The sequence below is a fragment of the Trachurus japonicus genome, chromosome 5 (assembly GCF_045865225.1).
Source record: "Trachurus japonicus isolate A0001 chromosome 5, Traja_1.0".
NCBI lineage: Eukaryota > Metazoa > Chordata > Actinopteri > Carangiformes > Carangidae > Trachurus > Trachurus japonicus.
In genome coordinates, this window is record NC_140911.1 from 33,516,568 (window position 1) to 33,538,501 (window position 21,934).

Here is a 21,934-nt window from a genome sequence, read left to right on the forward strand (position 1 = left end):
TCTTGTAGCTATAGTAAAAATAACTGTGGTTTAACGTTTTTTTTCTTCAGCATAGTATGTTAATTCAGATATATTCTAAGCAGTATTCTCGAACGCGAGGAGAGGTTTTTCTTCGTCTCTTTGTGTGTGAAGTGAAGGCCTAAGGATTAAGGGTGTGTTGGGCTGCAGTCAAAAATTATTTTCATTATTGATTAATTCAACAGTGGTTTTCTTGATTAATTAAGCTTTTCTAGCCTGTAACGTGTCTCAGTCCAAAAGATGTGTAATATACTATCACAGAAAAAAAGCAAATGTTTAAATGCGGAAATCTGATCTTTTTTTTTGTCATTTTATCCAACATGATGGTGTGAAGTGTTTCACATCTAATCAATAATTTCAGAGATTGTTTCACATGTAGTTAATTCTATAGCATCCTGAGACAAATTTTCAACTTGACTCGCCCAATTAATAATAGAAAAAATAATATTTATGATGATAATAGTAGTAATAATTAAAATTTACTCACAATTCTGGCGCATTTTAAAAGTCAATAAACATGGCTGTAAGTTTTATAGCAGCACCGTGATCATTAAAATAAAATGTGGGTCAGTGGCTCCTTGTGACTGTTTAAGCTTTGTTTAAACTAATTGTATTTTTAACAATAGTATCTCACAAAGCGTGACTTGTTGTACAGTCTCTGACAAGCAGCATGGAGAAACCTGAAAGTCGCTATCATAACAAGGATCTTTGACCAGCAACATGATGAAATGTAAAGAGGAAGTTTAAAAATAGTCACATGTGATCATGCAAAAATATGACTTACAAGAAGCCAAATGTTCTATTATTTCTCTTTACTTAGTACATGTTTTGGCCATTTATTCAACAGGAAAACAATGAAATCATCTTAAATTGCTCTAGATTTAGACAAAACCATTTAATTTTGAACTCACTTGGTCACACAGACATATTATGTACATAATGTGCCACTTTTGCTGTGACACTAATCTCCTGGTATGCTGTGCTGCAGGACTGGACTCTGATGGCATCTACAGAGTATCAGGAAACCTGGCAGTGATTCAGAAACTACGCTTCCTGGTGAACCACGGTGAGGAGGGGAAAAACTGAACAGCATCTGATGATTCATGTTGATAATGGTGATGGTGTCTCTGATAATGAAACCCAGAGAGGAAAATGACAAGGGAGGAGAGAAGTGGGGGCAGGTGGAGGCTTGACTGTCCTGGCATTTCTCGGAAATCATGATTTTTTTTCAATGTCAATTGATACTGTTCTGTTCATTCCAGCGGTATACAATGGGTTGATAACGATTTTGTTTTCCACACACACGCTCACCTGCTCGATACATCTGTCAATGTCTCACCCCCACTTCACTTACACAACATCCTTTTTTCTGAAGCGGACAGTGTGGAAGGCTGACGGAGTTAACTGTTGGTTTTTTTTACAGAGCGAGCAGTGACTACCGACGGCCGTTACATGTTCCCGGCAGGGTTGGTACAAGGTAGATTGAGACGGACGGACGGGGAGGGAGGGAGGGAGGGAGGGTGGCAGCTTTCATGTGTTGCTCAGCCCCGGCTTGTTTTGTGCATTATGTGTTGCATAACCTGAGCATCTCAGTCAAAAAACTCCCCAAAACACCCACCCACAGACTGACACGCCGAGCAGAGCCGAGCCGAGCTGAGCTGAGCTGAACTGAGCTGAGCTGCGGCACAGACGTGCACTGAACAGTTTGGTGGTTGTGCTACCATTTGCTTAATGTATGTGTGTCCCTTAGGCTTTTCTGCTTTAAGTTTTCTGATGTAATAACACGCAGCAGGTTGTACAGCGGCTTCTCACACAGTCCATGGCTGCCATCAAGTGGACGATCCGGAGCATCAGCATCAGCTGCTTGTGTTCTGTCAAGTGCTTTAATCCCACAGCAGGATCTCACTGACTAATGCTTCTCATCATAAGATGCCAGAGATGCTGCTATTTGTTGATACCGTTAAAATACTGACCTAATTCAGACTGAGGTCATTCATATTTTTTTTAAAACTTGGTTCTCATGGTTACATTTGAGAAGCAATGGTCAGGCCTGGATTTAAAAAAAACAATAAAACAAAAAAAACAACACAAGTGTGCTGTAGTTATAAGTGTGTGCGTCTGTGCCTTCTCTCACTTTCACCAACCATCTTTATCTCCCTCCTGCAGCTACAAGCCTTCATGTTCCGCCTCAGCACTGACGTGAATTTGCTCTCTCTTCTGTTCTTCATGTTCTTCACTAAATGACGCCGTGACTGTGGCTCCACTTTTTTTTTCTCCTCTAATTTGAATTCTAACTCTTTGTCTCTCTTTTTCATATGGCCTTGCGTTTCATTCACTTCTCCTGACCCTGTCTGTCTGATTTTCTCGCCGTACTCCCTCTCTCCCTCCCTCCCTTCCATCCCCGTCTCTCAGAGGAGAAGCTGAATCTGGACGAGAGCGAGTGGGAGGACATTCATGTCATCACAGGAGCTTTGAAACTTTTCTTTCGCGAGCTTCCTGAGCCTCTGGTGCCCTACGGCTTCTTCACAGACATCGTGGAGACAGTCAGTGAGTGACCAGTTCACTTTTCCTAACAACGTCTCCCTTATTGCGGTGACATTTGTCTCTGATCAGCCTGAGATCGAAATGAAAGCACTTCTGTTGTCTCATCACTGCCTACAATGTCTGTCTGAAATTAAAACAAAATCCGTTTTAAAAAGCAAATAATCAAACCTTTGCATTTTAAGATGAGACATTTTTCCAAGTTCAAATATTTATTGATGATGTGTTGTCCCGTATTTGATGAGAGCGGTGAATTTTATGTGCATAAAAGTTCCCGTGGAATTACAACATCAGCATCTTAAACATCTAGGCCTCCGGACACCCACGCAGGACACTTTTAATAACATCTTCTTATTTTCCTTTGATGTTGTTTTATTTTGAAGAGTCATAACACTGCTGTGGTCTTAATGACTCAAAACCAGTCTCTCCTTTGATGCTGTCACATTTTGTCAATCTGTAGTGAATATAATTTACTTCCAAATGTAATACAGTATATTTACACCACTGTCTACCCACCTTGTTCCCACCGAGTTCATTTTGCACAACTATGGATATATAATAATAGATATGAATAGTGGAAAACTGCATGGAATTCAAAATAAGAGTAAACTAATTATATCCTGACAGTACTGTAATTTGTGGACCAGTATTGAATGAAAGGAAATGACGGTTTTACTGGGAAAAAAAAAAAGACTTTAAGTACAAGTTTTCACATTTAAGCTGCTACCCATACAAACCATACCACTCAACTCTCAATTCAAATAAGTGTTCACACCATCTTTCAAATGATAAGGCTTAGTTTATGCTCTGTATATTCTTTATTGTCAAAAAGTCCCATGAGACGAGCAAAACCAACTATGCATTGGTTTGTTTTTTCAGCATTACCCAAAGCCTGCTCATTCCTACCAAAGACATAAATCCAAACAGATCTCCCACAAATATAGTGGCAGTAGGTGTCATTTTATTTTTATTTCATTTTTTTTAACGCAGATTTAGTGTTTTCCTAAAAAGAAAAAGAAAACAAGTATTTAGGAAAAAACTTCTCAGACATGATTGAATAGTGCATTTTTCAGTGGTTATTTACAGCAGTGGATGGACCATGAGCATTTACAACAGCAGGTTGGTGTCAGTGGGATCAAGTCATGACAAACTTCTACACAGGTTCATTGTAGTAGAGGATGGTGTCATCCAGTGTAACAGTGCGACTTATTGATGTTTTTATATATAAATAAATACATCATTGTAGATTAAACCAAATCAGGCTCAGGCTACATACAACACTTTGGTAGTGGAATCAGTTTTAGATTTCCAAACTTTTCCTTTATCTGTGCTTATCAATTAATTTGCATGAACTTTTGTTTCACATCAATGCATTGTGACAGCTTTTACTTATCCTACTTATCCTATAACAGTAGATAATCTGCTATTTCTACATTAATTACCATTAAGAAAATTTACATTGAGAAAATAAAATTGTAATGAATGTAGATGTATTCTTTGCATGAAAGCCCCGTTTCTTATCAATCCATGGGACACAGTGCAAACACATGGAGCGATTAGCAGTTCACTGTTCATTAAACAGTTAGAGATAGTTGATAATTGCAAACTGCAGTATCAAATAAGATAGAGGATGCTGATAAAGCGCCTGTGATATCAGTTGCTGGATGCAAATCAGGTTGCGGATGCAAATAAAGTAATGAAATATAACAAAATTGATAACATTCACTGTGATGTGACATGTCACTGGCTCTGTGTTGCAGAGATGTCGGACCACATGGACAAAGTGGACCGTCTGAAGTGTCTGATGCTTAACATGCCGCCTCCGAACCACGACACGCTGCTGTTCATGTGTCGCCATCTCAGACGGTGAGAGGGTGGGAGGAAAAACCGACGCTGCGTTATCTGTCTTCATCTCTGCCTGTTTCCATCTGCATCCCCTGGTCTCAGTGCCATTTCATAATGTGTTCCCCCTGGCACATTTGGGCACGGCAGAGCGAACCAGATGCCCTCGTAGGAAAATAAAATCTCTTTGCTTATAACTTTTCTTTTTTTAAGTCTGACCACAAGATGGGGTAGTTCCCCTGTTGTTCTCAGTAATTTTCTGTCAGGGATTCTTTGGCCGTGGCTCTCAAAGCATGCCAGCGCTGTACCAGGATCACACTGTTGTTAAGTTTGGGTCCCTGTGAAGATGAAAAGGCTGGAGGAAGATGAATGGCGTACAATGTTCTGCGAGCCAGTTCCTTTTACAGTACATAAAATGTGTGTTTTTTACCGCCTATGGTTTTTCCTTCCACTTCAGGGGTGAGTGTTCGTGTTCTGAGGCTGATGTTTGTGCCAGGGTGTGGTGGGCCCCATGAATTTGTCAACTCTGTGTCTTTCTCTCATTTTCTCTCCCCTGTCATTCCTTTCCCCTCCCTTGTTCTGTTTCTCATTTATTATCTCCCTGCTCAATCACCTCCGTCGCCTCCTCCCTCCCTCGCTGGCTTGCTACCTTTCTTTCCTTGCTTCCTCGTCATCCTCTCTTTTTCTTTCTCTCCTTCCTCTTCCTCCCCTCTTCCTCCTCTTTGTATCCCTTTCTCCTTTCTCTCCATTCTCCTCCTTCCTCCGCCTCCCCCCCCCCCATTCTCCTCCTTGCCTCAAAGGTCCCATGGGAGCCTTGTGGTTCGTCTGCTGGAAGGCATACCAACACCACCGCCGCCACCACTGGAACCTCTCTCTTTTCTCTCTCTTCGCCCTCTCCCTTGCTCGCTCCTTTTTTTTCTTCTCTTCCCTCCCCGCTCCTCTCTCTCTCTCTCTTTCTCTCTCTCTTTTCCTCCTCTCTTTTTAATGTGGAAGTTTTGAGCAATTGCTGGCTGCTTCTGTGGCTTGGTGGGAATGGCATTTTTAGAAGAATGCCTCATGCTGTGGCTTTAACCCATTCCTGAGTCCCCCCAGATCACACACACACACACACACACACACACACACACACACACACACACACACACACACACACACACACACAAAGACACCAACATACAGTAGGTGGATACAGTCAGTCATCTACTTTGTGAAATGCAGACACACAGGCAGGGACTTGCACACAAAAACAAGACGTTGATGGCAGATGGACCAATGCGGTTTCTTTTAGTTGTCGTCCTCAGGTTGTAGGAATTCTAAAAGATGAACTGGGCATCTACAGCGACGCTATAGCTGCTCTGTGGGGCTAGATGCTGTTATTGAGCTGGTGTTGTGTTTACCATGTTCACCACCTTGCAATTAGCAATTACACACAAACTAAAGCCAGTACTGATGGGATACCATTGTGCATTAACCTACATATTGGACAAATGTAAATTTTGACCTGATGATGGCGCCAGCAGGATCAACAGAGTTATTGTAATGCGTTCTAAGTAGGGACATGAATGTCTAAAGACAATTTTATGGCTATTCATCAAACTGCTTTTGAGATGGGCCAACTTTTTCTGTTGCTCTCGGGTGTCTGGCGGTCACCTCAGTCATTAGGATTCATCAGTTGAAGACCATTAGTGTCTGCGCAGAATTTCATGGCAATTTATCCAAGAGTTTCTGAGATATTTTGATCTGGATTAAAGTGGTGACCTGACTGACATTGCCATCCCCAGAGTTTTTCCTGGCTGAAATTCAAAATCCTTCATGCAGAAGCATTTGTCTTATTTTCATTTATCTTTTTTTTTGTTGTTGCTGATATTACAGATGTCATCTTAAACTGAACATCTCTCTCTGTTGCTCCCTGCAGAGTGTTGGAGCACTCCGACACCAACAGGATGACCACACAGAACATCGGCATTGTGTTCGGGCCGACCCTGATGCGCCCGGAGCGGGACAACGGCAACATGGCGGTGAATATGGTTTACCAGAACCAGGCAGTGGAGCTCATCCTCAGCGAGTTTGACCACATCTTTGGAACCAGAGGCCCCTCTTGATCTTTTCGGACAGGGAGGGTGGGTGGGGGTGGGGTTTGGGGTTCAAAAGGCTCCTCCAGATCAGACGAAAGCACAAGTAGTGCAGCATTTGTCCGTCTCTGCCTGTTGACTCATATGGTGTAAAATGGATTTCACATCAAAAGATAATTATGGGGTAAAAAGAACCAGGACAGAAAGCTGCTAATCATGGCATCTGGCCTCCATATAAAGCCATGTTAAAACAATAATAGTAAAAAAAAAAAAGCCAATTTTAGCTGCAATACTTGTGCCTTTGACTGCAAATGTGGAGCCCAGCCCCGGTGTTCTTTTACTGCTCAGACAGACGCCTCCTTGTCACTTGATCAGGATAAATAAAAGCCATAAAAGTGATAGATCTCCTCCAGCCTGTTCAGATAGCTCATGTCTTAATCAGTTATTTATCAAGGAGTGTGGGGAAGGGTTGTGTGTTTAAACTTAGCACTGAAACAAAACCTAGCGAGAACCATCTCACTGTGAAAACACATGCACCAGCATCTCTTGCAGGAAGGATGGACACATCCCACCTGCGGTCTTGTTGTAGGTATACTGTAAATTATGCAAACAAGCAGGAAGCAAGTCGGGCATGTAAATGTGCCCACATCTCCACTGACGTACATACAGTGCTCAGATGAAGAGTTCATTTGAGAGCAATCTTCAAAGAGGATTTCAGTGATGGGATGAATGTGCCAACAGGGCAGGCAGCAAACGTTCCTTAAATAGTACTTTAGTTGTGTGTGGACCTTCAGAGTTTCCTATACTGTACAAATTAGGACCTGTCTTCTATTTTTATTAGTGCAACCTTTTCAGATTAAGTTAAAAAAAAAATTGAAGTTGTAAATATGTGAAATAGTGTGCGTGTCAAATTGTAGCACTTTGCATAGAGAATATAACCATATTATATATTAGCTAACTTCAAACTTGTTACATTTGCTTTGAAACGAGCAGAGTGTTGTTAAGATACGACTGATTGTTAACTTTCCTGCAATAAAAACCAAAAAGAAAAAAAAAGTGAACAAACTTGAATTGATCTGTCGTGTGATATTCGTTGAGGATGTGTCGGTCAGGTTGTCTGTTCCGAGTGATGGGTTGCGTGAGAGATAATGTAAGTGTGTGGAGGTATGTGGGCCGTGGAGACTCGGCGGGTGGAGGCATCCCCTGTGATTGGTGCAAAATGCTGCTTTTAATAACAGAACAAAAGAGGAACTGGAAATGCATATGTTTTAAAAATGTGGATTTTCCCCCCAAACCTTCTCACTCTCTGACTCTGTGGCTTTGGTAATTTTATATTGACTGTGGCTTTGGCAAAAGACAAAAAAGAGCAGAAAAGAGGCACGGTAGGGGGGAGGGGGAGGGGGACGTTTGCGACGTTTTATTAGATGTATTTATTCATTTTTATGCTCGTATTATTTCAAGTCATGTGAGTGTGCGTGGAGGGGCCAGAATGATGTGCAGCTGATTGATGGAAAGCCGTCTGAACTTTTCATCATGGTGTCCAGGGTCATTGACACAGACATATTTCTCTCTACTTAAATAGACAAACTGCACTTGTTTATTTGATCCAAGTGTGTGTGTTCACAAAGTCATCACAGTCATCCAGCGTAGACATCTATCATTCGTGCACTTTCTCTGATTCTCACTAGAATGACACAGAGCCTCCTCAAGCCAGATATAAGGTTTCTATTTATTAAAATATCACAGCCAGAAATCATTCTACAAATTCTGAAACACAGGGGATATTCCATCAATAAAAACCCAGCTACACTAAATGAACTGGGTCTGTGATGTGTTTTATTTCTCGTTGGTGTGATTGTGCTAATCACGCCCTAAAATTAGAGTCAGACGCAATCAAACGCCCCACCCTCCTAATCAGCAGTGTGTTGGCAGGGAAAGTCAAACCTCTCTTTTTTTTCCTCTTCTTTTTTTCATTCCCGTCTTTCTTTGACCTCTGTTTGACTTATTAATGATCGTTTTAAACTAATTATTTAAAACAACACAGAATATACAGTTGTGACCCTGTATGTCCCTAATGCAGGCTAAAGAATGATGAATGCGTTTGCTCCCAAGTACAGATCTTTTACGCATGGATTGATGAAATTAACGGCCCACCATTAGTTCTTGAAAAACAAATTTTCTGTAGGCATCTGTAGGCAGTTATTTTGTTTGCTGACGCAAATTTGTTTTTCAGTATTAACATTTGTGGAAATAAAAGAATGAGAAGGTTGCAAAATGTTTTGCATCCAGCTGACTCAAAGCTAATTTAATTGTCATTATCCTTTATACTTTATGGTGATTTGATTGAGCAGCTCTGTTTTAAGGAACCAGAATGATTTATTCTTGCAGAAAGAGACACAATGTCATGGCACAATATGGCATTAAACCGCCCTCTGTGTTTCTGAATATCACAGCTTTTGTCAATAAAGGAGAGGAGAAAGATCAGACTTTATTAGTGTCTTGTTGAATTAAATAGATTTTAAACATTTAAGCACCATACACTGTCTCTGTATCTGCAATGTTAAGAAGTGAGTGAGCTGTAGATCTGTAGGAGCAGATATAGAATGTGATATCTGATAATATGATCCCCTCTCTCTCATCATAATCCTTTATTTTTCAGGCTTTATGGTTTTACAAATGTAGGATTTACATTTTTTTTTGCCTTTAATGGCATCCGTGATGTGTGTCAATGCCCCATCAAGTCCTTTAACTTAACAATCTCAGGTCAGAACGGTCAGGTGAGCTCTTAGTCATGTTAAATGATGTGTTAACTTCTCTCCAGGCTCTGCAGTGGGTATCAGATAAATCCACTGAGCTCCAGGAAACGTGATGCCAAGCTGTAGATCTGAACACATTCCTCTATGTTAGATACTTGATAGTACAAAGACTTCTGTTTGGACTTAACTGTTCTAACTAAGCAGCAGCATCTTAATGTTACAGCCTCAGTGGTCTGTTATCCAAACTTGTTCAGAAGCTGGACCATACATATTCGAATAAAGTTGGATTTAATAAAGGAGAAGAGATTTCATCAGGATAATAAAACACAATTTCCATGACCTTATTGAGGAACAGTTTCTCCACGTAACAGTGAAACACATCCGTAGCTGTGTTCACTCTGAGGTCTGTTTGCTCTGTGACGCTGTTGTTACCCGGAAAACAAAACTTAAAAAAGTGCTCAGCAGCAGCCAGTCTGACAACCTGCTGTTCATGGGTGATGCTGCGAGTGATACTGATGCTGCTGTCTGACTAAGTGGAGCAGCTCTCCATTAAATGTCACCTTACTCACGACCGAGCCCAGGAATGTCACAAATGTCACAACATCACCGCATGTCGATGCTCCAGTTGACTGAACTGTGTTGTGCTGGAGCAAAAGCATCGTATACCTACGTCACCCGGCATGGTTTTGTTAATGTTACGGTTTGTTGGTCGTTTACTCAACCTGCTGTTAAACTAAAGCACATTGGATCAAATATCAGCTCAACCCCTGAATGCCCCAGCCACAGGCACAAAGCAGCCACCTCTGATGAATCATCATGCAAATAGACAGAGCCACAGTTAGTGTAACACAGCAGTCTGCAGATCATGAGCAGTGATGGGAACTGTTTACTGTGATGGGAAACTGAGTTGCCCAGGCCACAACAGCCGATCTTCACAAGTGTTGTTTGCTGGCGGATGTTTGTGTTTACGCTGAAAGTCCAAAGAGCCATGGCAATTGATGGTTTAAGAGTGATATCTTTAAGAGTACACTTTAAGGCTTCTGATGTTATATAAGTCAATATTTCAGCATATTTAACAGCCTTTAAAACAAAATTAGCTTTAAACGTTTACAATAAAATCTTTGTCCAGCATGTTATAAAACTTGTGAAACCTCTATTTTCAGTCTCACAAACTCTACATCATGAGGTCATAAATACAAGAACAAGAACAAAACTCAAAACTCGATGAAATGCAAAATTCTGTTGTAAAAATATGTACAATTTTATTACAAATATCCACAAACATGCAAAAATATATATAAAAAAGTTAATACAAAAGTTACATCTGTGCAGTAAAAAAAAAAGAAAATGAAAATACTGCTTAACGTAAGGTGTGCAGAGACTAGATGAAAGTTTTTTTGGCCTATTTTTATGACACAGAAGTAACAGGTAAGGAACTATGCAAGAGTGGGGTGGCAGTTGGAGAGTCACATATGCATATCTTTGGTGATAAACACACACCCACACACACATGCGTGCGCGCGCGCACACACACACACGCACTACGAACAAGAAATGACTTTGACGCTCAGTATGCATGAATGCTACAAGCTTAGTCACACCTCGTGCACCACCATCTTATCTCATCGTACCAAGGCTTTGTCGGCTCGCTCACAGTGTCTGAGTACTTCTGAGGCACTTTTTCACGCTGACTACACTGCAGTCAGAAAGAGGAAGTAAAAAAAAACAAAAAACTGGTGTATGTGTGTGTGTGTGTGTGTCCTGAGTCTTGACCCTCTCGCCACACCTCGACAGGCAGCCTGTCCTCGTGACACATTGTTCTTCCAGAAGTGTCAAAACGTGTACAAAACGTGTGAGTTATTACAAGAAATAGCAGACATTTAAGCATAAAAAAGAAATTAAGCAGTTCAGTGTGATCATTACACAAACAGTGAGACAGTGCAAGTTATATTTGCTCCCTCACAGGAAAGAAAACCCCCGAAAGACTGACTTCATCTTTTGCCCCACGAATGCAGAGATGACTACCCCACCCCCTCCTCTCGGAAGGCAAAGATGTACAATTAAATAGGTGCAGTCCACAGCTTTTTTTTTTCTTTTTCTTAAAAAAAAATAAATAAACAACCGCCTTCCAGTTCTTCCTCTTTCTACTGCTTGCTCTTACCACTGAATAGGGTTTCTGATTAATTAAAGCTACCGAGCACTTTAGTTAACCTGAAGACATGAGTTGGTTTTACCTTGTAATTTCACAGCATGAATGACAAAAGTCCTATAGCAACAATAACTCCCACTGTGTATACTCCAGCACTCACTGGCTTTGGGACAAAGTAATAGCTGCATGTGTGTTTTGAATTGAAGATATTTTACAGTTATTGCTAATTCTTAAAATAGAGGTAAATACTTGTAGCATAACACACCACAGGGTAATCAAATGAATGTACCTTGCACTTATGAAGAGGAATAAATATACTAACTAGGCATCAGGTGATTCTGCTAATATGGCTTCATCTGTGACCTCTAACCTCTGGCCCTGAGGGCAGGCCGGTGTAACAGATGTCCTCCCTTCCTTTCAATCAGTTACACAAACAATTCCTTCAGGACCCGTTTTCTTCACATGCACCTTCATGTAAACAGTTGAAAGGTTTCAAACAAAAAGCCTCTGCTTTAAGGGCTGTGCAACAGTCGGAAGCAGCGAAGCATATAAAAAGTGAGATTTCTGCAATACCACAGTTGGAAATGTGACACGACCTCAGATAAGTCATCCTAAATGTCTTTAGCTGTCCTAGAAAAACAATAAACGGACAAACAAAAATATATATAAACATAAAATATTAAAAAAAAGAACAAACAAACAGAAATACTGAAGGTACATCAAGACAATTTTGCATGATAAAATACTGAAATTTGTATGGTCACATATATTTTGTTTGTATGGCTTGATCCACTTTAAGGCCATCTATGCTTTGGCAGTTCTGTGCATTCTTTCATGTTGTAAAATACTGTAAGTAAAATAAAAATCAATGGAGATAATGTAAGAGAGAGAGAAAAAAAAATCAAAATTTTCTGTATATACAATATATGCAATGTAATGGCTTGTTAAGATTACCTTAAGTTTTTATTCTGGGTAAATCTGTTATCTCCAGGCTTAGTTCACATTTATCCAAGTCCTCACTCTGGTCCTCAGTGTCTCTGTCCCATATGTGTCTATCTGCACTGTCAACATGGTTTCCCACATCACAACTGTTTCTCTGGTGCTGCTCTTCGTGCTCAGGCGATTCCAGCTGCTCCCCTGACGAACTCTCAGGTGCCTCCTCCACATGGCCATCACTGACTCCTGCCTCTTTATCTTCCTCCTCCTCCTCTTTGAGCGCCTCCGGAGCTCCGTCCAGACTTGAATCGCTGAGGAAAGAGTGGGGCGTCTGAGTATCCTCCATGGACAGGGGCGTCTCGTCGGTGAGCCGTCCCCCGAGAAGACCGCCTGCTCCCGGGGTGAACGGCATCTCCTCGTGGTCTTGGTCCGGATCCTGGTCTTTGCTGCAGTAAGCGTAGCGGTGGTTCATGTGCTGGGAGTACGAGCCGGAGTGAGAGAAGCGCTTGCCACATTTGTCACATTGGTAGGGTTTCTCTCCGGAGTGCAGTCGGCTGTGCTCGATCAGATGGTGCTTGTGCTTGAAGGCCTTGTTGCAAATCTTGCACTCGTGAGGACGTTTACCTGTGGTGAATACAAAAAATTTACTTCTAATATCATGCTTTTTAAAAGGAAAAATATACAGTATATATATTATATTTATAATGCCCCATGCACTTTGTATGTATGTTCTTTTATTATACTGCATGCACTCTGGTCGGATGCAAATTGCATTTCGTTGCCTTGTTTTTTATGTGTAATGACAATAAATTGAATCAATCAATCAAGTGAGACTTTTAATGCACTGAAATAAAATATTTTTATTTTTATCTTATAATAAATATTCATAAAGGAGTAATTTGACATTGTGGGAAATGTTCTCTGTGGTTTATATGAAACTAAGCTCAGTTTAGCTCAATGAATGGAAACATGAAGAAACAGCTCATCTGGTTATGTCCAAAGATAACCAGCTCTGCTCATCTGCAACTCTCAATTTCACTAATTAACATCTTAACATCAAAGAGTTGCAATGATCTTATCATTAAACTCAACAGAAACCCATCAAACCAGGGTATATCCCACGTGTGAAGTTATTCAATTGAACCTACGTTAAGAATTATGATAGTAATCTATGAGCCACTGTGCCCACCTGTGTGCTCGTATTTGTGCCGGAGCAGAGAGCTGCTCTTCTGGAAGGTTTTTTCACAGATGTCACAAGCATAAAGCCCCTCGTCTGTCTTCTTGAGTCTTTTCCTCCCCGGCCCTCCGTCTCCCTCCAGACCTTCATCCATCAGAGAGAGGTAGTCCAGAGCTCCACGGCTCAACACCTCACCCTGAGGAGAAAACTTATTTTATTTTGATGCACTTTTGCAACAATTCCTCTATATGTTATATGGGATAATTCACAAATGTCTTATACAGTCTGTTAAAGAAAAGCCTTACTCACCATGAGAGCTTGTCTCTCCTGGTGGATCTTTTTCAGTGTGGCCTCTGCATCTGCGTCCATCATGTAGGCCATAGGAGAGAGAAACCCAGGGCCGTTAGCTGGCTGGCTGAATGGAAGTGGTGTGATGCCATCGTGTCCTGAAAGCCCTAAACCGGACTGGCCGAACATAGGGAAACCATTGTACAAGGAGCCTGGAAACACAGGAGCCACGGCCCCGCTGTAGACCGGGTGGTGGTGGAGGGCGAGGTGTGAGGTTGGACTCAAGCTGGAGCGAAGCCTCTTGAGATGCTGGGTCCCGCCGTCTCTCCTCTCACCTCTGCCTGAGCTGCCGTTGACAGCCTTGTTCCTCCCCTCGTGGTCGGAGAGCTGCTTGGGCAGGGAGAGGTCCAGAGGTTCGTTCTGCGCAGACCAGGGGCTGCCGCTCCGGTTCTGAGCCGAGGAGATCTCAGGGGGGCAGGTGGTGAGGTCGAGGCAGACGGGAGAACCGAATCCCGAGGAGGGAACTCTTCTTCTGGCTCTGGGTGACGACAGCTCTGGGGAATGGTTGACCGGTTGGCTCGGGCTTCCTTTTTCCTGGCCAGACCAAAAGGCACGTGAGGACAGGGCGTCGTGGCGGGGATGTGTGGGAGAGTGCATGGCGACCAGAAGCTGCTGCGGCACAGAGTGCCAGCTGGGCTTCTGCATCGGTGACTTGTTTCCAGAGAGGCCGTTGGTGACTTCACACGGTTTGCTGTTCTCCGTTTGGAGGACAGATCTGGGGTAGAAGGAAGGTGGCGAGGGGTGGTCTTTGCTGCGAAGACCCTCCGGCACCTCCACCGCCTCCGGGTTCATCTTACAGAGGTAGCGCTCGTGCTGCAGGAGCACCGCCACGTTGGGGAAAAGCTGGGAGCACCAGCGGCACGTCACCCCAAGCACGCCTCTCTCCCCTTCACCCGACCTCACAGACTCCCTCCTCCTGTCGGGGGACAGCTTCCTCTCCGGCCCTCCTCCGTTACTCATCACCTTCCTGTCCTCCACTGCTCCTCCTCTTTCTACCTCCTCGTCTTTCTTCACCTCCTTGTGCAGAATATCTTGCAGCATCTGTTCAAACTTGGTCCCAGCGTAAGGATAAGGCAGCAGGGTGGTGCCTTTCAGGATGCTGGCCCTCAGAGACAGCTCCGAGGAGGTGTCCCAAAGCCGAGCGAGGTCCAAAGCGCCGGGGAAGGCGGCAGGGTTCTGGTTGAGGTCCTGCAACAAAAACTGGTGAGGATCCTCTGGTCCTCTGCCCAGAGACCTGGGGTTATCTTGGTTGTGTGAAGCCAACGGAGAGCCCTTCTCAGCATTGTTTCTCCCCCCGCCTGCAGAGGGAGACGGTAGAAATGAGTGGTGGTATGGGCTTTGGCCGTGTCCATTAAATGCCCCGCTGAGTCCGCCTGTACTACCCCCTCCACTTCCACCGCCACTGTGGCACTTTTTGCTGCTTAAGTGGGAGCTGTAGGAGCCCGAATGAGAAAAACGTTTCTTGCAGTTGGAGCACTCATAAGGTTTCTCACCTGAAGGATAAAATACAGAGAGGAGGCACTGAGTCAGTGTTTGCATGAGTTCTGTTGTTCTCTTGAATTATTTTTAGTTATTTTTCCGTCGGCACATCTAATTGAGTCTAATTTGATGCCATATACACTGCCCGTCCAAAAAAAAAAAAAGTCACACACAACAACAACATTTATTTCTGTCCAGAGTTGCATTCATTTTGCTTTTTAAGATTCTGAGTGGGGTTAAGGTCTGGACTCTGTGGTCACACTGGACCAAATTCCTTGAATGTGATGGTTCCCCACTATCCTTCCAGTTTTAAATACTGTGTTGGACAGTTTTTAACCCAATTTTAGAACTCTTAGTAATCTCCTTAGATGTTTCATTTTCTTGATGCATGCCAATAATTTGACCCTTCTGAAACAGATTAACATCTTTTCCACGACTGCAGGATGTGTCTTCCGACCAGGGCCATTGTATATGGGAGAAAGGTGATGATAATTCTAGGGGCCCAGCGCCCAGTAGGGCCCACAAAAAACCCCTGTAGTCTAATCTTTGTATGACTGAATTATTCTGCATATGACCCTGACTAATACTCATAATGCTGCATTAGCATCAAAACAAAGTAAATAAAAAATGATAATACATTCGTAGTCTAAAAAAGAAGGGGGAAAAGTCAGGGGGCAGGGGCCCACTTTAGTATTCTTTCAGGGGCCCAGAATTCCTAGCAACGGCCCTGCTTCCGACATGGTTGTTTAAGAAATGAGACTGCATCAGTTAGGGTTAAATAAGTTGTTGCCAGCTGAGACATAATCATCCATACAGTAATTATCCAATGGGTGGCTCTTAACTATTAGCATAGTTAAATCCAAGGGGTGACTCTTTTTTTTGGACGGGCAGTGTATAACTGAAGCAATAACTATGGGTTAGTGGAAACAATAGCAAATGAATGGGTGAGTACAATTGTTTTGGTGTTATTGTGTCTCACCGCTGTGGATGCGGAGATGCTCTTTGAGGTGGTGTTTGTACTTGAATGCTTTCCCACACTGCAGACATTTGAACTTCCTGGTCTCCATGCTTTGATCCAGCGTAATGGGATTCTGGGAGGACGGGACATTAGTCATTAGTTTTCTACTGAAACACACTCAGGGAACAATTTAAAGGGTGTGAAGACTGTTCTCAGTGTGTGTCACTTGTACGAGGTTATCTATTTCTAACACAAAGCTGTGAACAAATAACCACGTAAAAACTAAATGAGAACAACACACGTGACACTTTGCCCTGACTGTGGCTGTCCAAGTGTCTCACCTTGTCCTGCATTTGATTGTGAAGTGCCAAGTGCTGCTCCATCTGTGCCCTAAGGGGGGCAGTGTATCCACAGAGCGGACAGACCATGTGGCCCCCCTCCCTCTCCTGACAGTACTTGATGTGCTCCCTCAAAGAGGCTCCTCGCTGGAACATCCTGTGGCAGAACGGACAAACCTGCTGGGCCCGCCCTGCATCTGCGGTCCAGAGAGAGGTGATGTTTTAAACAGAGCGTGAAGATGTTTGTGCATTCATTAAATACACTGTGTCTTCTGCAGCTTATAGCAGCACAATAGGCCCCAGAGGCTGTCCCAGCATACACAGGACAATATACAGCCTGGACCCTGGAACAACCTGTCTCACTAAGGTCACCAGTTACAGTGAACTATTTTTATTTTTATTTTTTCTCATTAAAACACTTGATAAACTTTGAACTAAAGGTTTACACTCTGTGATCATTTGAGTGTGGCAGTAAAGGTCCCGCCTTGATTGAATAAGTATGTCAAACATTTAAAAAAATATTAGAAAGTATTGCAACATGTTATTATTGTGAATTGAATATACAGAACAATAAAACATGAACATGTTTTTGATTTCAGCAAGTGAAATTATTTGATATGTCTGATTGGTAACAGAATATTCAGCGTTTTATGGGAGCTTGATGTGTTAAAAAAAAACCCAAACTGAAACAACATCAAAGTGGAGATGAGATGTCTCTTGTCGGGAAACCTATTTGTGGCTGATAAGGTTGACTATTTGTTTTCATTCTTATTTTCTTTGAAATACATTAGCATAGACAGACAATCTGATATGTGCCTCCCACCACTAACCCTCATCCAGCAAATATAATGGTGTAGAGGAGACTGCACGCTGCCTGGGTCATTGGATTGAATCGCAGACGTTTCCCTGGTTACCGTACCTGCTCCGTCAGGTGAGTGGTGCTGGGCTCCTGGTGACCAGATGGCGGGTGGGAGGTCATCGTGCCTGCTGCCCTGGTGGTACCCGGCTGCCGTGCCGTTGTGGCTCAGATGGTCCGAGAGACTGGTGGAGGTAGAAGTCTTCTTGAGTTGGGCCAGATATGCATACTGAGCCAGGTCGTCCAAGGCATTCTGGGAGTCTGAGTTCTTACCTGGGGGTCAAAGCGGAAAAAAAGGGAAAAAAAAGAAAGAAATGAAGACACAGAGGAACTGAAATACCTATATATAGAATTTATTTATCTTTAACCAGCAGTTAGTTCTTATGCAAAACTGTTGAGCGGCGCGTGGCTTTTTGTAAAATGTTTAATGTAACTCTTTTACATGCAGACACGCATGCAGCTTTATTAAAGACACTGGCAGGGAAATATTAGTGTTGCTGCAATAGTCTATTTTCCTGTGTGTCATTAAAAAGGCCAGGCTGAGAAAGCAGAGCAAAAGCTGTTGAAATATAATACAGACAACAACAGCTATAAAAGAGTGTAATTTAAAGAATTTCTCTGTATTTACAGGAAGATACATTACATCAGCAAAACGCATTATTTTTGCATATTAACCCATGTACAGCTCAGATGAACATTCATATGTTCATTTCTTTGAGAGGTCTTCTCAGTTAAACATCTAACAAGATGATCTATACACTTGTCAGTGGTGGGCATCGGCGTGTTCGAGACTTTACATTTTCTACACACAAACTGTGTGCTAAATTAAATTCCAGAGAAAGTGTTTGTTCTCTGTCTTTGTGTGTGTACAAGCTTTGTTCTTATGGCCATGGGTGTAAGACGTGGAGATAAATTGCAAAAGTGACTCCGTGCAACTGAATCTAATGGGACGAAATTGTTGAGTTGAAAAGACTGACAGATGAAACAATAAATACGAAGAGCCAGTTGGCCAGATACGAGACTAGATTTTAAGAATTCCTTCTCATTTGTGCCCTTGAGTGTGGTGACAGACAGGCAGGGAAGGAAAAGCCACAGATGTACGTGAAGTAGAGAGGGTGTCTCCTATCTCAAGCCAGCCAGCTTTTGCGTACAGCGACTTTGAGGAAGATTTTTCAAATGTTTGCAGATGTTGGCATATTTTGAGCTGTTTTTCAATGCGGTGAAGGGAAGAGCCTGTGTGGTTGAGTGTTGTAAAAACTCAGCTTTGCCTTCATCAGGCAAGGCCAAATCACACGAGGCGAGGGAGCTAAGTGATTGTTAGTAGGCAAGCCGCGTGAGCCTTTGATCTCTCCTAAATAAAAGGGAAAGCCTCACGTCGCACAGTGCTGATTTCAGTACCGTAACGTCACCTCTTTGATGCATGGAAATATTGTGACATTGTGTGGGATGAGTTCTTTTGTCATGCTTTCAGAAGGCTGCCTTTTCAAAGAGAGCGGTGAGAAAAAAAAAGAAGAGCTCTCAGGGAAGGCATGGTTTCACAAGGAGCTGATATGAAGGTGTATCTAGGGGGCTTTGAGAAGCATCATGAGACTGGAGGTGTGTTGCATCAGAAAAACACTGTAAACTTGTTTACACATACTGTAGTGTCCTACACCACCATCTCATACAGTATACATTTTACACACACATACTGCTTGTCTTGGCCAGGCCTCACCTCTTCAGAAACAAAAAAAGGCTTTACAGTTTACAACACTATACTTTAGTTTTTTCAACTTACAGTACATCCTCAGTGGTTCCTGGTCTTCGTCCCTGTCCGCGGTGGACGCAGCGATGGCGTCCTCGATGGCCTCGGCCTCCGGCTCCACCTGCACCCAGTAATTCCTGCTGCCAGGGCTGAGGCTGTGCGGCCGCGTGGAGCGAGCTGGACTGCCGGGCTCCTCAGTCCCCTCGCTGGGCGTCAGGCTCGTCTTGTCCAGGCTCTCCTGGCAGTCCTGGGGCTCCAGGCTCCACAGACCCACCTCATCCTCCCCTTCAGATCCCAGTGAAGTCACTTGCTCAGCATCCACTGTGAAGCGGAGAGTAAAAGGAAAAGTTAGAGACACTGTCTGTGGCTGGATGTTCATGTTGAAATGTTCTGCACTAAATGTTCAGTTTGCTTATTGGGGACATGTGATATTGTAATACTTGTATTTTCAGGTATGTTAGAAAAATTAAATATCATGAACACATGTCTTTAATCTACTGTATGTTAAATGAGATGCCAAATATTTCATTGTGGTATCCAAATATATATTTACTTTTTCAAACATGATTCATAATGCAAAAGACATGTGTTTCTTATCAATTCAGATGGTATTTAGTTATTGGAGCTGTAGATTATAACCAATGGAAACCAGAGACAATGCAACATGATTTAAGAAAATATGGCAGGAACTGAAACCGAACAGGGGAAAAACACAACCAGAAATTCAAAAATGTTTTGTAAATTCTGAGCCATTTTTTTTCCGTATTTCAGTAAGTAAGAGGGATGAAATTGTCTTGAAGTTAAGTTGTTCAGCGTGTTTCTTATCATGAGAGTTTTCATATGGCTTTGTGTGGTTTGATGTGTGGATAATGATCAATGCGAGCAGACATGTTCAACATGAAACACAAGTGTGTGCAAGGAGATCCAGAATTCGAAAAGGAGGGTCCCGACCAGAAATGATGACATTTCAAATATATTACTGAGCCCTCACCCACAATATAAAACTTCAGAGAGAAATATAAAGTATTAATAGTAATTTCTGATCAATTTGAAAGGGACAGTTTTAGTTTGACGGTACTGAGAGTGAAGCGTGGTTTTCCTTTTGAAACTGAAAAAAATTAAAAATGACAAGAAGACATATACAAAATAAACTTGTACTTAACGGCATCAGGATTAAGCACTCAGATTTGTCACTGCTGCAATCGAACGCCAATACAATAAATACAGCTTGTTTTAATGTTGGTTTTAATCACTGTAATTTATTTTAAATAATTTATTTTTGTTACATTGGACTTTAAAGCTCAATTGGGTGTGTTGTGTTAATTTGTATTTATTTATCACATGGTAGCATGTGTGACTTTCACACTGCATGACAGTGTGGCTTGGGTGTACGAAGAAAAGATAAATAACATATTGTAATTTTTAAAAATATACCCTCGGTGCCCAGACTGCAGCAAAAACTGGAGAGGCGCGTTACTTTTTCCCATGGCAAAGACAATAAATGACAATCACAAACACATGCCTGGGATTTCAGCTGTAGGCTCTCATTTCCAAGGCCTTTTTTGAGGACTCTCTGTTTTCCTCTCACTGATTGGCAATATCTCATCACAACCAAGTAATGACCATTTAAGAACACAAATACATCCCTTGCCAGTGCCTTTGAAATTCATCAGAAAAAAGCCAAACCGTTGTGGAGGAAGCTGTGGACGGTGAACAAAGTTCAGAGGGTCGGCCCCTCTCTTTGTGTTGTTGTTGAAAATAAGATTTCTGATCAGTTATGTGGTGAAGGTGGCGCAGCCAGCGCAACATTGTCATGGTGCCTGTTTGGTTTAAATGAATTTTCCTCATTGGCGGCTGTGAGAGAGTGTTGTGCCTTTTATCATCAGATGAGAGTGAAAATAAAGTTTCACAGATCGTTACGTTTCGCAAAACACAAACAGTTTTGTTCATTAAACTGTCAAAACAACTCACTTTGTAAGATTTTCATTTTTTTTGCTTTGAGCTGTTCCAACTCCCACCGCCCTCGCTGGCCGGTGGACACAGTGATTGAGTGTTTTGCTTTCGACACCTCTGCACATACAGTTATGACCCACACTTCACACAAGCCTGTGACTGTACACCAGCGGTGACATTTCAGCTTATCTACCTTTACCATCTCTGCATTCATCTGCTTCAAACACCGCTACTGACTGAACAAACGAGGGACCCGGTGTTGCACACGGGGGTGGCCCGCAATTTACAAACACGGTGTCAGTCAGCATGTAAAAAATTACACATATTCCTCTGATGAGTACATTAGGCCTGTAACACCTACATGTGTATCTATTTGTATCAGCAGGTTGTTATGTCCTGCCCCGGCTTCACTTCAACCCCTGTGCAGACTCTGCACTCATGCAAAAACCTCTGATTCACCCGAGGCCACTCACCCGGCGCATGCTTCTCGCGGGGCTGCTCTACCAACATGAGGGGGGAATGACTTACTCTCATGTGGGGTGAAATTGGTCATCAAAAGTGTCCCACTACAGGAGGCAGTTATGAAGTTACATTATGTTGTTGAGGTTGAGCTATCGACCCAGCGGGGAGCTCTCTAGGATGATGGGATGCACCGCTGGGCCCAAAGAGGGAAAAATCTGGTCCAGATTAGCATCAAATTGGCTCTAATTTTCTCTCCCATGACAGTGAGTGACACTGAGTCTATATGTGCTGTCATTAAAGCCGCA

General features: G+C 42.6%; 2 protein-coding genes across 10 annotated transcripts in view; one reads left to right on the forward strand and one right to left on the reverse strand.

The window, feature by feature from the left end:
• Nucleotides 1-7,538, forward strand: part of arhgap9 (Rho GTPase activating protein 9) — a 41,949-nt gene extending 34,411 nt beyond the window's left edge. For 6 of the 8 annotated variants that reach the window (XM_085777619.1, XM_085777623.1, XM_085777622.1 and 3 more), the window contains 5 exons: nucleotides 1,007-1,084; nucleotides 1,442-1,495; nucleotides 2,431-2,565; nucleotides 4,320-4,425; nucleotides 6,317-7,538. In XM_085777619.1, coding sequence (XP_085633745.1) covers nucleotides 1,007-1,084; nucleotides 1,442-1,495; nucleotides 2,431-2,565; nucleotides 4,320-4,425; nucleotides 6,317-6,503 — 560 coding nt within the window. In that variant the 3' untranslated portion in view covers nucleotides 6,504-7,538. The remainder of the gene's footprint in view (nucleotides 1-1,006; nucleotides 1,085-1,441; nucleotides 1,496-2,430; nucleotides 2,566-4,319; nucleotides 4,426-6,316) is intronic. The other 2 variants (XM_085777621.1, XM_085777626.1) reach the window with 1 other exon arrangement.
• Nucleotides 7,539-10,473: 2,935 nt separating this feature from the next.
• The window catches only part of LOC146988024 (zinc finger E-box-binding homeobox 2), a 29,230-nt gene continuing 17,769 nt past the window's right edge, over nucleotides 10,474-21,934 (reverse strand). Inside the window, exons 2-8 of one of the 2 annotated variants that reach the window (XM_085777629.1) lie at nucleotides 19,248-19,535; nucleotides 17,534-17,743; nucleotides 16,618-16,811; nucleotides 16,298-16,409; nucleotides 13,801-15,332; nucleotides 13,504-13,687; nucleotides 10,474-12,938 (exon numbers count right to left, since the gene is read on the reverse strand). In XM_085777629.1, the coding sequence (XP_085633755.1) occupies nucleotides 12,334-12,938; nucleotides 13,504-13,687; nucleotides 13,801-15,332; nucleotides 16,298-16,409; nucleotides 16,618-16,811; nucleotides 17,534-17,743; nucleotides 19,248-19,254 (2,844 nt within the window). In that variant the 5' untranslated portion in view covers nucleotides 19,255-19,535 and the 3' untranslated portion in view covers nucleotides 10,474-12,333. The remainder of the gene's footprint in view (nucleotides 12,939-13,503; nucleotides 13,688-13,800; nucleotides 15,333-16,297; nucleotides 16,410-16,617; nucleotides 16,812-17,533; nucleotides 17,744-19,247; nucleotides 19,536-21,934) is intronic. The other variant, XM_085777628.1, reaches the window with a different exon arrangement.